This window comes from Dermacentor albipictus, chromosome 5, assembly GCF_038994185.2.
Source record: "Dermacentor albipictus isolate Rhodes 1998 colony chromosome 5, USDA_Dalb.pri_finalv2, whole genome shotgun sequence".
Lineage (NCBI taxonomy): Eukaryota > Metazoa > Arthropoda > Arachnida > Ixodida > Ixodidae > Dermacentor > Dermacentor albipictus.
Genome location: NC_091825.1, coordinates 79525034 through 79537879, shown reverse-complemented (window position 1 = coordinate 79537879; position 12846 = coordinate 79525034). Strand labels below are relative to the sequence as shown.

The 12846-nt window shown below is 48.4% G+C and overlaps 1 protein-coding gene and 1 long non-coding RNA gene across 7 annotated transcripts in view; one reads left to right on the top strand and one right to left on the bottom strand.

Annotated features, from left to right (window-relative positions):
- Positions 1 to 12846, top strand: part of LOC135910807 (prestin-like) — a 271569-nt gene that overhangs the window by 120096 nt on the left and 138627 nt on the right. The window contains exon 1 of one of the 6 annotated variants that reach the window (XM_065442917.2): positions 4301 to 4500. The exons of 4 other annotated variants lie outside the window; for them this stretch is intronic. In XM_065442917.2, the coding sequence (XP_065298989.1) occupies positions 4440 to 4500 (61 nt within the window). In that variant the 5' untranslated portion in view covers positions 4301 to 4439. Of the gene's footprint in view, positions 1 to 4300; positions 4501 to 11988; positions 12010 to 12846 lie in introns of those variants that run through there. One more of the 6 variants, XM_070538477.1, reaches the window with a different exon arrangement.
- LOC135910810 (uncharacterized) overlaps positions 1 to 12846 on the bottom strand; it is a 38614-nt gene that overhangs the window by 21936 nt on the left and 3832 nt on the right. Inside the window, exon 2 of the long non-coding RNA XR_010567139.2 lies at positions 5655 to 5800. This is a non-coding gene — a long non-coding RNA (uncharacterized lncRNA). The remainder of the gene's footprint in view (positions 1 to 5654; positions 5801 to 12846) is intronic.

Sequence of the window (12846 nt, the reverse complement as noted above, 5' to 3'; positions counted from 1 at the left end):
TTAATATTATATGTGATAACAACTATTCATCATTCGAAACCTATTCGTAAAGTATTTGACATTGGATTCGCTTCTGGGGCTATTCGATTCAGTCTCAAAAACCACTATTTGCGCAGCCTTATTTATTTATAAAAGACACGATTCTATGCACAGGAATATGTACATTTATATGCCTATGGCAAGAAATATAAAATTCAAATCCAGTGGTCGCGCAGCAACTTTGAGCAAATCTTCTTGAGTAAGTTTTACTTGTGTGTGTGTGTGTGTGTGTGTGTGTGTGTGTGTGTGTGTGTGTGTGTGCGTGCGTGTGTGTGTGTGTGTGTGTGTGTGTGTGTGTGTGTGTGTGTGTGTGTGTGTGTGTGTGTGTGTGTGTGTGTGTGTGTGTGTGTGTGTGTGTGTGTGTGTGTGTGTGTGTGTGTGTGTGTGTGTGTGTGTGTGTGTGTGTGTGCGCGCGCGCGCGCGTGTGTGCGCGTGTGCGTGTGCGTGATGCGGAGTATGTGGGTTTGCGCCTAGCCTGCGGCAAGAAATATTTTCGTCCACTTTCATTTCCTATTACGTTGTCACTTATGCATTTTAACCAAACATAACAATTAATTCCCCCTGTGCATTGTCTGGCTTCACTGCCTGTTACCTCTTGCGATTATCACGAACGAAAAATTCAACCCCTCGGACCTCCTCCTCCTTTTCGCTCATCAGGTATGCACTCTGGTGTACGCAAGCGGTACCAGGGATAAGTGGTGCCCTGTAAAATCAAGTACTAATATAGCCAAACTAGCCCACACAACCACCCTATTACTGTGCAATCTTATTTACAGTACAGACACGTCGAAAAAATAAAGTAAGGCAAGAGCAAAACATTTTGACATTGAAAAATTTACAACAAAATATAAAGAGACGCAGTTTCTCCCAAAAGACGAAGATTCGATGGCGATAGCAAAATTAGCAGACATCTATACGAAGCAAGGAGAGTACTTTTATTCGCTGTATCCACTTGTAAACATTCGCTTGCTAACTCAATTATTAAGCGTGGTGTCAGGGCGCACAGCAACATGAACACATGACACTCGACGATTGCGGACACTCGCTGTCAAAACGCTGGCGTGAGGAAATGCGGCAGCAGCAGCGAGCGAAGGGACATTCGTGTTGTCTATCGCTTATGCTGTCTAAGCTACGAGCCGCTGACGTACCTAGACTCCGCCCCCAACGCAGATCACTCTCAAGCTGCGGCCGCGTGACCGCGCGCAGCCGCCACGTACGAAGTTGCATCCGTAGAGAAGCCCGTCCCTCTCCCTCCCCTCCCCCCGGCGCCTCGCAACGTTGGGTGCTTCGCGCGCTAGAGAAGACGGCGCGCTTCCTCTTCGCATTCGTCCTTTTCGCGCCCGCGATATTGAGCCGCGATGGTCGACTGCCGTCGCGTGCTTTCACTCGCACAGACAGCTTGCGGCGACGGTGTTGAATTATGGGGTTTTACGTGCCAAAACCACTTTCTGATTATGAGGCACGCTGTGTGGGGGACTCCGGAAATTTCGACCACCTGGGATTTTTTAACGTGCACCTAAATCTAAGTACACGGGTGTTTTCGCATTTCGCCCCCACCGAAATGCGGCCGCCGTGGCCGGGATTCGATCCCGCGACCTCGTGCTCAGCAGCCTAACACCATAGCCACTGAGCAACCACGGCGGGTTCGGCGACGGTGTTATTCTTTATACGGAACATCACGGCGACGCCGACGGCAAAATTGCGTCGCGTCTGGTTAGTCTGTATAATTGCTATCGCAATAAAAGCGTATCCGGCGAGCAACGCAAACAAGTACTCACGGTATCACTTTCAGTTGCGTTCGTATAGATAAATGGCGCGGGCGTTGATCTGTTTGCTTGCAGTTTAGTGCTGTGGAAAAGCAGTAAGAGCTTGAGGGCGATAATTTGTGCGAGGGCGAGGATATATGCATGTACCTGTGCGCGTTTAAAGAACGTAATGGAAGCGTTCAGTTAGCTTCTGAATTCCCTGGTTTCTTTGACCCGATGGGGTACTTCGCTCCGACACTACGCATGCTAACTGTTCCCTAGCTCCATTTTTTTTTTCTGCGAGAAAACCGAAGTCATTGCCCCGTAACACCGCGGCGCTTTCTGCGTTGCGATTACGGCTCGACGCTCCGTAGCGATGCAAGGTTAGGTCAGGAGCAAGGCCTCTGGTGTTGAGGTCGCTTTGCAAAAAGCATCGCCACTCGCCGTCGCAGCCGCCTTCTGACCCGCGTAATTACATACCTTTTGATTATCTGTAATGAGCACTGATCTCCCCACAACAACCGGTTGACGAAATGATCCGCGCACAGCGACTGACGGCGCCAACCGATGGGCGTTATGCAAATGGACAGGCGCCTCCTAATGGTTTCCCGTTGCATCTCAGATGGCGCCGCCGGCAATTCCACCAAATGATGGACAGCCGGGCATAGAGAGCTAGACGCAAACGTGCAGCGTGTTTTGCGTTATCTGTGTCCCTCCCTTCGAAATCGGTTGTATTCTTCGGCCGCCGATATAGTTTCTTAACGCCTGCTAGATTACTCGTATATTCAGCTAACAAGAGCAGTCCAATAGAGATAGACAGCTCCTTAGTATTCATTCCCTAACTTTGACTTTTCTTCGCGGGAAATAAGTGACTGATACGACGTGTCGAATGGATATCCCTTCAATGCCTTCAGCAACACGTTTCGCGTATTTCCTTATTTTCCCTCCGCTGCCCGTTGTCGATCACTTGAAGCGTGCTTAGGTGACGTGCTGATCTAGAATGTTCGCCACACGTGACCCACCGTGCTTTTCACCGATCGGGACGGCAAACGTACTACACGCAACATTTCGTGCTGAGTCAGCAATGGTGACTTTCAAATTCCAGGACGCATCGTAACATCATCAGAATTAAGAGTTTTCACGACGAACCGAGCACACAAAAAGCGTGCAGATTGGCACAGCATGTTCTTGCCAATAAGTACACTATACTGCCAAACTTAGGCTGAAATACTATACATATGGTCATCTCGCACGTAGCTAAAGTTTCTCAATCTTTAGCTTACTGTGGGCGCGTTAACACTATTAGGCGTTTCCATCAAACGTGCACGGCATTGTAGCTGCTCATCCTTTTCGATTTCTCGTGTAGTGTCCTACAATAAGCAGTCATAGACTCATGACACCTCACGTGTGCGCTGTTTCCCGCGTTCATTACTATTTTCAACGATGCTTGGACCTTTTCCTTCACCACACGTCACCTGCTCTCTCGGCCTTTGACCCAAGAGACGTTTACCTGCACTTACTAACCTGGTCTTTCGCTTATTCAAACAAATCGAAAGCGAGATCTAAAGCATCTCGTGCCCGCTTTTAGCCTGCCGGTTCGCGAAGAACATCCTTGCAGTCCATCAAACCGTCATTCTGGGCTCTTATCAACGGCCATAAGACTGTCGTTTTGGGACGGAGTAATCCGAGGGGAACCCGTGTGTAAGTACGCAAGGGGTTGGAGCGCAAAGCGAACCGTCGTCTTCCGCATCGAACTTCGCTACAGCTGCCCGGCTCGCTATCTCCTTTCACCGGTTAATGGCGTCGCCCCTCTCCCCTCGCTCTCTCCGTATCGCCGATCCGTTGCTGCCCGAGCGTCTGTTGATGCGGCGGTCGGCGACGTGCCTCCGCGTAGGCGACGTTTACGCCCGCCAGCCATCGGCTGCCCTTCCCCACGCGTCCGCCCTCGCGAAGGAGCGTAGCCTGGCTAAGCTGACGAAGCCGTGCGTGCGTAGAGTGGCCCGCTCTCGCCGAATCGGACAGAGCCGGGTTTACACCGCACACACACACACGTTGACCGGACGAGACGAGCACGTGCTTCGCCTGCTGCTGGTTCGTCGGCTGGCTCGCGTTTGCAGCAGCGTAGTACGCGTTGCATTGCGAAGCAGCGGCGCTCGGCACCGACTCGCTTCGAAGCATTGCGCCTGTTGGAACGCCCTCGGCTGACAGTTTGGTTCTTTTGTTGTTTTTCGTTCGACGCCGGACATCGGATCGCCTCCTCCGCATTCACTGTGATCGGTGCACCGCCGACGACGCCGGCATCTGCTCCAGCACCGCACGTCTTCCGCGCGCGAACCAGTGTCCGATTCTTCTCGTACGCTGCGGTTCGTGCGAGCACGTTCGGATCTCCGCCCCGACTGCGGCCGCCGCTTGGTTCGGCTTCGTGCAGCGCTCCGTGATACGAGCTGCGCTGTCTTCGCGGTGACGATTCGCCTCGCGTTGTGGTTGTGCGGTCTTGTGTGTTCCGTCTCGGATCGTCGATCCCGTCGGTGACGTGTTACGCCGGGGCGAGGATCTTGCCGCGCCGATTGACTTGATCGACTCTACCGAACGTTGTCCTACCGGCACGCAGCACGCGCAGCACAAGAGCGCGCGTGCGCGCAAGACGCCGAAGCAATGGCGAGGGACATCGCGCTGCCCACGGCTGAGGGACGGCAGGAACCGGCGCCGCAGGCCAGTAAGTACAGCGTCTCGGTTGTGTACGCATGGTGAACTTTTCATGTGTCTTCTTTATTTTTTGCCTTCGATTCTTGGATGCACTGCACGTTCCTGTATTGAGAGGAGGCTGCACCACGTTCCGAGTGGGAATTGATTTGAGGACGGTGAACCGGAATCGTAGGGCCCGTCGTGGAACGTCATTTTTACTACGAGTGCAGCACTTGCATTTCACATATTTGGTCGCCTTATTTCAATGGGAGTGGTGATCTAATACGCATCAAGGCGTTGTGCCCATGATATAAACTTCGGTGCGGCAATCAACGTAGTCTCTCGGCTCTTAACGTTATCAGGCTGACTCACTTTCGTATGGTGCGGTTTCGCTATATCAGCGGCGACACTTCGTGTACAAAGTTTTTCGGGCGAGTGTATAGCAGCAAATATTGCGCGTGAAACTGCGTCACCAAATGTAGCCTTGTACGCACCGAAGACTTCGATCCTTGCTCGGCGATCAGAGCATACGATAACCACCCGCTATGTTTGCCATCGAGAATATGCGCGTTCAAATGTACTAACGGACGTCGCTTCACGCTCTTGTCTTCCTGAGGGCTCCGTAGTTGTGTATATATATATATATATATATATATATATATATATATATATATATATATATATATATATATATATATATATATATATATGCGCGCAGAGTATGCAATTTATTTGGACGAAATGAAAGCCCCGTTACGCCAGTTGCTTGCCATTCGTTCTCAGTGTCCATGAATCTTCGACGGAGACATGCGCTATAGCTTTATTTGTTTCATAACTGCGCGTCTTTTCCGTGACTATGCTGTAGTGCAGTCATTTTAGAACGTTTCCTTTTATTTATGTTGTCTTTACTTGGAGGGGGGTGGCTTAATCCTTAGAATTATAGAATTAGCAGGTCCCTTACATTATACGCATTCTTTCTGTCATTTTTCCTCGTCTTTCTTTATTTGCCTTTCAATAGATCATACAGGAAGTACAAACTCATTTGGCAAACATGGGCAGAGAGAGGCTGATAGAGGGTCTGATTAGTAATTAGTGATGAGAACCAGGCAAGTCATTATAGGCACAATGGCAACAAGGACATAAATGTTGTTACGCTGCAGAAGTCACACATAAAGATGTATTTACAATATTTCCAAGAGAGACAACGATGCATAAACAAGATGGCTGTCACGGCCGATTCCACCTCTACACGTTAAATCGTCTTCTTCTGACTGGCGCTACTCTTGGTTACGCCGTAACAATATAAACAACGTCGTACAATAATACAAATCCTGAAAATAGAATAAACAAGTACAATAATCGAATGCAGCAGAGAATAAGCTTTCTCAGACAACGAGACACACAGAGAAAAAATCTTCAGTGATATCGTGATGATAACTAAGCTCATGTAGTAATGTTTTAATAAAGAATGAATATTCTGCGATATTTTCGTATCCGGGTTTATAATGTTCCAAACTCTGGCTACAATAGTACAGCAGTCACGTCCGCCATACGCGTTGCGCATGGGAAGGGAATTAAGGTTGTTATGGACGGCGTTTCGTACGGAATGTGCAAGAAAATACAATTACGCGAAAATGGTTATTAAGTATCGCGATCTTTTACGAGCATTGCAATTGACAGCAGACAGCAGCAACGTTTCGGCAGGTCCTTGTGCTTCCAGAAGCTGGCCAAGTTTCAAGGGTGTCCGGAAACTATTCCACTCTATTATTTATTAAATTGTCTTTAACACACGGATCACCGCAGAAAAACGAGTGAGGTGTAGTACGAGAGGAATGTCTCTAAAACTGTGGCGTAGCGGAAAAGCTCACTTTCTTCGTCATTTGTATATATTAGGCATATAGCCGAGAATAGGGAAATGCAACTCGAAGCCCGATGGGTGCGGAGATCAGGCCGCCTGTAAGTTTGTTCCCTGAAGGCATAATCCATTCCAATTCAGCGTTTTCGCTTTGCCCCGCGCCCCCCGAGCTCCGGGCACATTAACACCTCCCCCCCCCCCCCCGGTAGTGCCTTCAACCACGATTCCAAAACATTTACGTATGAAGCTTATTACCAGAAGCGTCTTCAAATAAATTCCTACTTTGGGTCCATGCCTGTGTGCCTCCACGATTTTCAGTTAGTTGACGAATTTTACGGCAATGCTACGGATCGGGCCCGCTGCGATTAGCGCGACGTTTCGTCCTCCAGTTTACCACTCCGTTTGCGGACAGAGACAAGAGAGAGTGTCGCATCGAGCTCTGAACCTCCGTGACCCACCATGCAAGACAGCAGGCAGAAACCCGAAAAGTGCAGGGAAGAAGCAAATGAAGCTTCGCTTAAAAAAAAATGCCATACGATTAAGCGGTGCCCGCCATCTATTTTGGACGCGTCCTGGAACAAAGACAATTCGCGAAAGTGGTCTTAAAGTTAACAGTGATTAAGTTGAAGATTATGAAAGATGGATTATGGACGACACATTTTATAAGTCACTGTTGCAGGATTTCTATGAAACGGGACTGCATGTTTGTGTTGAACTCCATTATGACGTTAGGCCGCGCATGGCAACCTAAGGGGAAAAGAAAGAGAGACGGTTAAGCGTATAGTACACGATAACGATTCTAGCCTCTTTTTTGCCGGCTCGTATATCGCTTGTCTATCTTGTCGCGCAAATGAAAGACTTCATCACATTCACCTGTGGGCTACAAACCACGAATTAGAACTAAACATTAGTAATACTAAAAGCCGTTTTGTTTCACCCACGAAACAAATTTTGTTAACTCCTCCGTCTATTGATAACGGCTTCGAAATAGAAGTTTTGTGATGTTTTAAAACGCTTGGACGTAATTTTCTCAAATATTGTGTCCTGGGAGGATCACATTATTGACCTGTATAAAAAACTCTCCAAAGTAATTGGTCTTATGCGTCCAACTTAGTTTTTCGGTTAATTGCTAATTGCTATTTCGGTTCATAATATCTTGTACAATCCTCTCTTCCACGCTAAACTATGTTGCACACTATAGTTTGGGGAACGACAAAGCAAGAAAATATGAAGAAACTACTTTCACTTCAGAAGCGTGCAATACGTCCAGTTTTTAAGGCTCATCACCTAAGTCACACAGAAGACATGTTCAATGAGCTTAAGATTGTTAACGTAAGGTGTATGTCCAATTTCAAACTACTTCAAGATTACAAGTTGGAAACAAATAAGAAAAATTTACCTTCTGAAATCACTGGCGAAGTTCAAAAAAAAAAATCCCCTTCATTCCACACACGCAATCCCGAAGCATGGAAAGTTGGCAGACACCGCAAGACCTGTGGTACCCAAATGCTGGCGCACAGATTACGGACCTTGTTGAGTGAGCTAACCAAAAATGACGCAGATTAGAATTGAGCTCCTTGAATAAGCTACGAAGCATATATGCAAACCTCTATACATTGTTTTATATTTTGTTGAAATGCTGACCGCGTATGTCTATTCCTTGCGTTTCTGATCCAGCGAATTTCTCGCAATGTGTTTTGCACATTTTGTGCATTTCCTTTATGCCCATATTGGCCCCTTGTTTGTATTGTTTTGTAGTTTTCTATATTTCCTTTGCATTTCCTACGTATTGATTTTTCACCTGTACCTGCATGGAATTGATACCACTGCACGCCACGCTGTGGGGCACGGACCCAGTCGAGCCTTTTCTGACTGTTTTTGTCCGCGCTCCAAACATCTGACAAATGTGGAAATAAACCTGAATTGAAATAGTTCTTAGCCATACACTCAGCGTCCAAATTACCAAAATTTGTGGAGCTTTCGAGCAGGTTTTCGTAACTAACCGAAACCGTTCCCGCAACACGGGTGGGACTCCGGCGCCAAGTGCGCCACTTTGAAATGCAAACGCAAATTCCCGCACCAAAATGCGCCGAGCGCAGAAATTCCACAGAAATTAGCCGCGAACAGCGAGCGGATTCGTTCTCCGAACGAAAGTGCAGCCGTTCACACACCCCGCGCGACGGCGCCTCCCGCACAGTTTGCCGTAATTTTCGCGCTTACGTAACGCTGGGCTATCCGGAAGTGGCTTGTGGCGCGGCCGCTCCCGTCGCTGCTGTCGGAACGGCCAGGGCGGCTGTATTTCGAGTGAATGCGGTTGAGCGGGTTGTGCGGTGCGATGCTCCCTAGATGAGGCGCAAAACAAGGAAAACTGGACTGATGGCGCTTGCTAGCGAACTCGATGTTAGGGATGCGCGCGCTGCAGTGGGTGGTTCAGCGGGCGGGCGTCGCGGTCCCAACCTGTTTCTATCCCCGTATGGACGAGCTCTGAGCCATTTTGACCTATCGCGAAGGGCTAATGGCGGATTTCGAATAAACTGATTGGAACAGTTTTAGACTATGCCAGAAAGTTGAGCATTAGGTGCTTTGGAATCACCCTGGTTCTTTATGTTGAAATGGCTTTCAAAAAGAAGTCGCACTTTCGTCCGGAAGGCGAAGCATCGATTGCGATAGCAAATTAGGTGACAGCTGTAGGAAGTAGGGATAGTAGTCATATCGGCCGTATAAACTTTTAAACCTTCGCTTACCAAATAACAAGCATGGTGTCACGCGCGCACAAGCAGACGTGAACATGTTTCACTCGATCTCTGCGCGCACTCCTGTCAAAACGCTGGAAGAAGCGCGGCAGAAGCAGCAGACAGCGAATTTACCTTCCTGCTGCATCTTGCCTCAACGCGAACTAAGCGTAAAAACCACAGCGCATACGAAGCTACCGGTGTCCACTTCGCAGATTTCTTTTCAAGACAGTGCGCCCGCTCGGCTGCGCCGTACGCAGCAGCCGCCGAAGTAGAACGTCCCCCCCTCCTTCTCTCCCCCGGTGGTTCGCGCGCGACGGAAGACGGCGCGCTTCCTCCCAGCTTTTCTCCCTTGCATGCGCGAGATTGAGCCACGATCGTCGGGTGACCCTCACAAGTTTCACTCGCGCCTACAGCCAACGCCACCTTGACTAGAGAAGGCCTGAGCGCTCAGCGAGTGACGTAACGGAGAAGAGGCCGGCAGCGTGCTCGGGGATACGGGTTGAAAGAAGGGATCGCGCCCTTATGGGCAACGTTAACCAGAGCGCAGTTATTGTTTTAGGCGTAGTTGAGCAGATGGCCCGCAGAGAACAGAGGGTGTTCCAAGATTATCTTATTTGTGCAAAACTATTTACGCGCAGAATTATTAAAAAGCCCATCCATAAAAAATAAGATGGTTAAACCTAACGATTGAGAACGAATTTCGGGTAAATGATGACAGGAAGCATGGCTTATATTGAAAAGTCACAGTGCTGCCCTCTTCTTCAGAGTAGTTTCTCTGCCTTGATTTATCGTCGGCGTCAAAGAGTTGCCATTCATGCGACCACAAAAGATCTTCGACAAAATGTTAGCACTGCACCATAACACATATCTGATGACAACTTCACTGGTGTGCCGTTCTTCACATTCGGGATACATGTATTTATTCCAGTCCAGATTAGGCTCTAAACGAATAATTTAGCTTTCGAGTCATTATTACATACAGCACCGCCGTCCATATATTTACAACACCTCAAATGTGTTTAACAATGGATATACAAAACTTTCGTGCAACTATTTACAAAGAAACAGCTTCCTTATTCCGCAGAATTCCAGCTTTTCTCTTCTTTGCCTTAGCTCTGACACTCAATATTCTGTCATTGATCATGCGGAAACATGAACGCATGATTTTTCGGACCCGATTTGTAATTGCTACAGCAATTGGGCACGCTGCACTTATTAGGCATATCCTGGCATGAACGTAATCCAGATTCCGCGGCAATGAAGGCTTGCCGTACACACAACCGCAATCGCAGCACAAGCGCAGAGACTACATGCACGGTTCACGTTCAGAAAAAAAAAAGTGCCCTCGGAAAGCATGTCGCAGCATGGCAGGAGTTTTCTAACCCCGAAACTATCCAAGGAGCGGTAGGGTTCCCGGAACTAATCGAATTGTTATCACCGTCGTCGCCCACTCGGTCTTCCGCGTCTCATTTTCAGCACAGGTGTACCGCTCGTAACTTCGTCGCGCGCTACAAGGAACTTCTATGTGGGCCTCTTTTGCGTGACGTAGCTCAAGGGAGGAGGGTACAGCCAGAATGCCTTAAGATTCCTAGAGGGCGTTGATACAGCATACGGCGCGCGACGGCGACGTTATCTCCCTTCGAATTTTTCACAGAACACTACGGCGACGACGGCAGAAATGCGCCTGGAGTGTCCATACAATTGCTATCGCAATACTAAACCACCGTCATTCATAACTCTCGCTTCTCCGTATGGTCTGTTGGTGAAGCACATTTCCAGGCACTTCAACACTGGAGAGACATGAAAGAAAAATGTATTTATAAAAAATGTTTGATGCTACTTTTGGAAATTTCGTACTTGCTATCGGAGAATGCATGTTTTGTGTGTGTGTGTGTTTGTGTGGATGTGTGTGTGTGTGTGTGTGTGTGTGCGTGTGTGTGCGCGTGTGCGCGTGTGCGTGTGTGTGCGTGTGTGCGTGTGTGTGCGTGTGTGTGTGTGTGTGTGTGTGTGCGTGTGTGTGTGTGTGTGTGTGTGTGTGTGTGTGTGTGTGTGTGTGTGTGTGTGTGTGTGTGTGTGTGTGTGTGTGTGTGTGCGCGTGTGCGAGAGAGAGAGAGTGTGTGATTGCTACCCCAAATTAAAAACCTACATGCACTATTACCAAAATTCTCGCATACTAGACGGTGTCAGTATAGGAGTTATCTGCTTCAAAATTCCGCTTAGGACGTTGCTTAAGAGAGTTGCAGTACAGCGCTGGTGTCGGTTTATTCGGTTTCGTCGGGGTTTAAAAGTGAGCTGGCCATATTCGTTAATCCGTTATTCTACCGAAATTCAGATTGGCCTCCTCCAAGCTGCTCCAAAAGGCAATTTTGTCTGCTCCAAACTGCTCCGAAACGCAATTTTACTTGCTCTTTGGGCATGAATGACTCTTTCGGCTATCGATAACCTTGGGCAGTCCCACTCCTCCCAGCGGAGTCGACTATTTCGGGACACCTTCTTGAGGCCGGCGACGTATAGTGTAAAAAAAAAAGGCAATTCCCCGAGAACACTCGGAATCACTGGCCGTATGCCGAGCTAGGTCGTAAGCGCTGGGCGAAGCACGTTATGTAGGTGTTGAACGTGCAGTAACGCCGTGCGCTCGCGGCCGGTGTTCTTTTTCACAGGCATCTGCATGTCTCAGGCCGGATACACATATAGGAGACGACGTATCACGTGACCGAAAACGTGCTTCGTTTTGCAACGTCATCCGAACTGGATCGGTTTGGCTGACAGACTATAGGGTGCGTACTTGTCTCGCAGAGCGTGCGTCGAGGCCACTGCAGTTTGGGCACACTTCTGGGCATGTGTCTCGCGAGTGCTTTCGAGTTACAGAATTTGGTTCCGCGTGAAATTGCCGTCGGAACTTGACCTCCATGTATACTTGCAACGGAGCTGCTGCGAAAACAAAGTAAAGGTATATACGCCCTTTGTTTAACCTATATGTGACAATGCGAATTCCTCCTGGCACATATATCGAATCAATCGCGCAGATATCCTGCGCCATGGTATTTAATGTCATCGCCTTATTGCTTGTCACCACATTGTGCCGTTGTTTCCAGATCTTAAACGTGAGACTAGATCACAGCTTGCGTATATGGAAAGAAATTGGGAAAAAGGCAGGCAAGCGACAGATGTAACATCAACAAAAGGATCTTTTGGATGATAGAGCCATACTAAATTGCGCTTCCTAAAAAAAAATTATATCATTTTCTGTCGGCCACCGTATTCAGAGACCCTCACACATCCTCCGTACTCGCTCTGGGAACTTGTGTCCTCCATTGTTAATCTCGGGTAAATAATTCGTAAAAGAGGTGCCGTCCCCTACAGCATGGGCTCGCGTGAGTGGGGCAAATGCCCAACTAGAGTGTAGATGGTGGCGAAAGTAGGAGTAGGCGTCTTAAACAGAAGAACTGGAGGCAAGTGTGGGAGAAGCGTGCGGAACGCTGCTAGCGCGCGTCGGACGTAAGTATCTCCCACAAACTTTTGTATTGAGCCAGTACAGAGTTTGCTCGTTGTCTTCTGACCAACCACGTAGTGTTTGCACACGTTGAAGGTGTGAAAAGTTGTGTTCTCTTATTGTGAAATGCTTTTCCATGTATAGCAGTCGACGTCGTCGCATTCTCGTCACTGTGACTAACAGAAGGCTCAGTTCATTCAGCCACCACTGCGAATCACGGAGCAATTGCTGTTTGTCTTCGTGCTTTCTTGCGTGGAACGACCGTGCGTACCTGCAACCTCATGCACTGGCTTG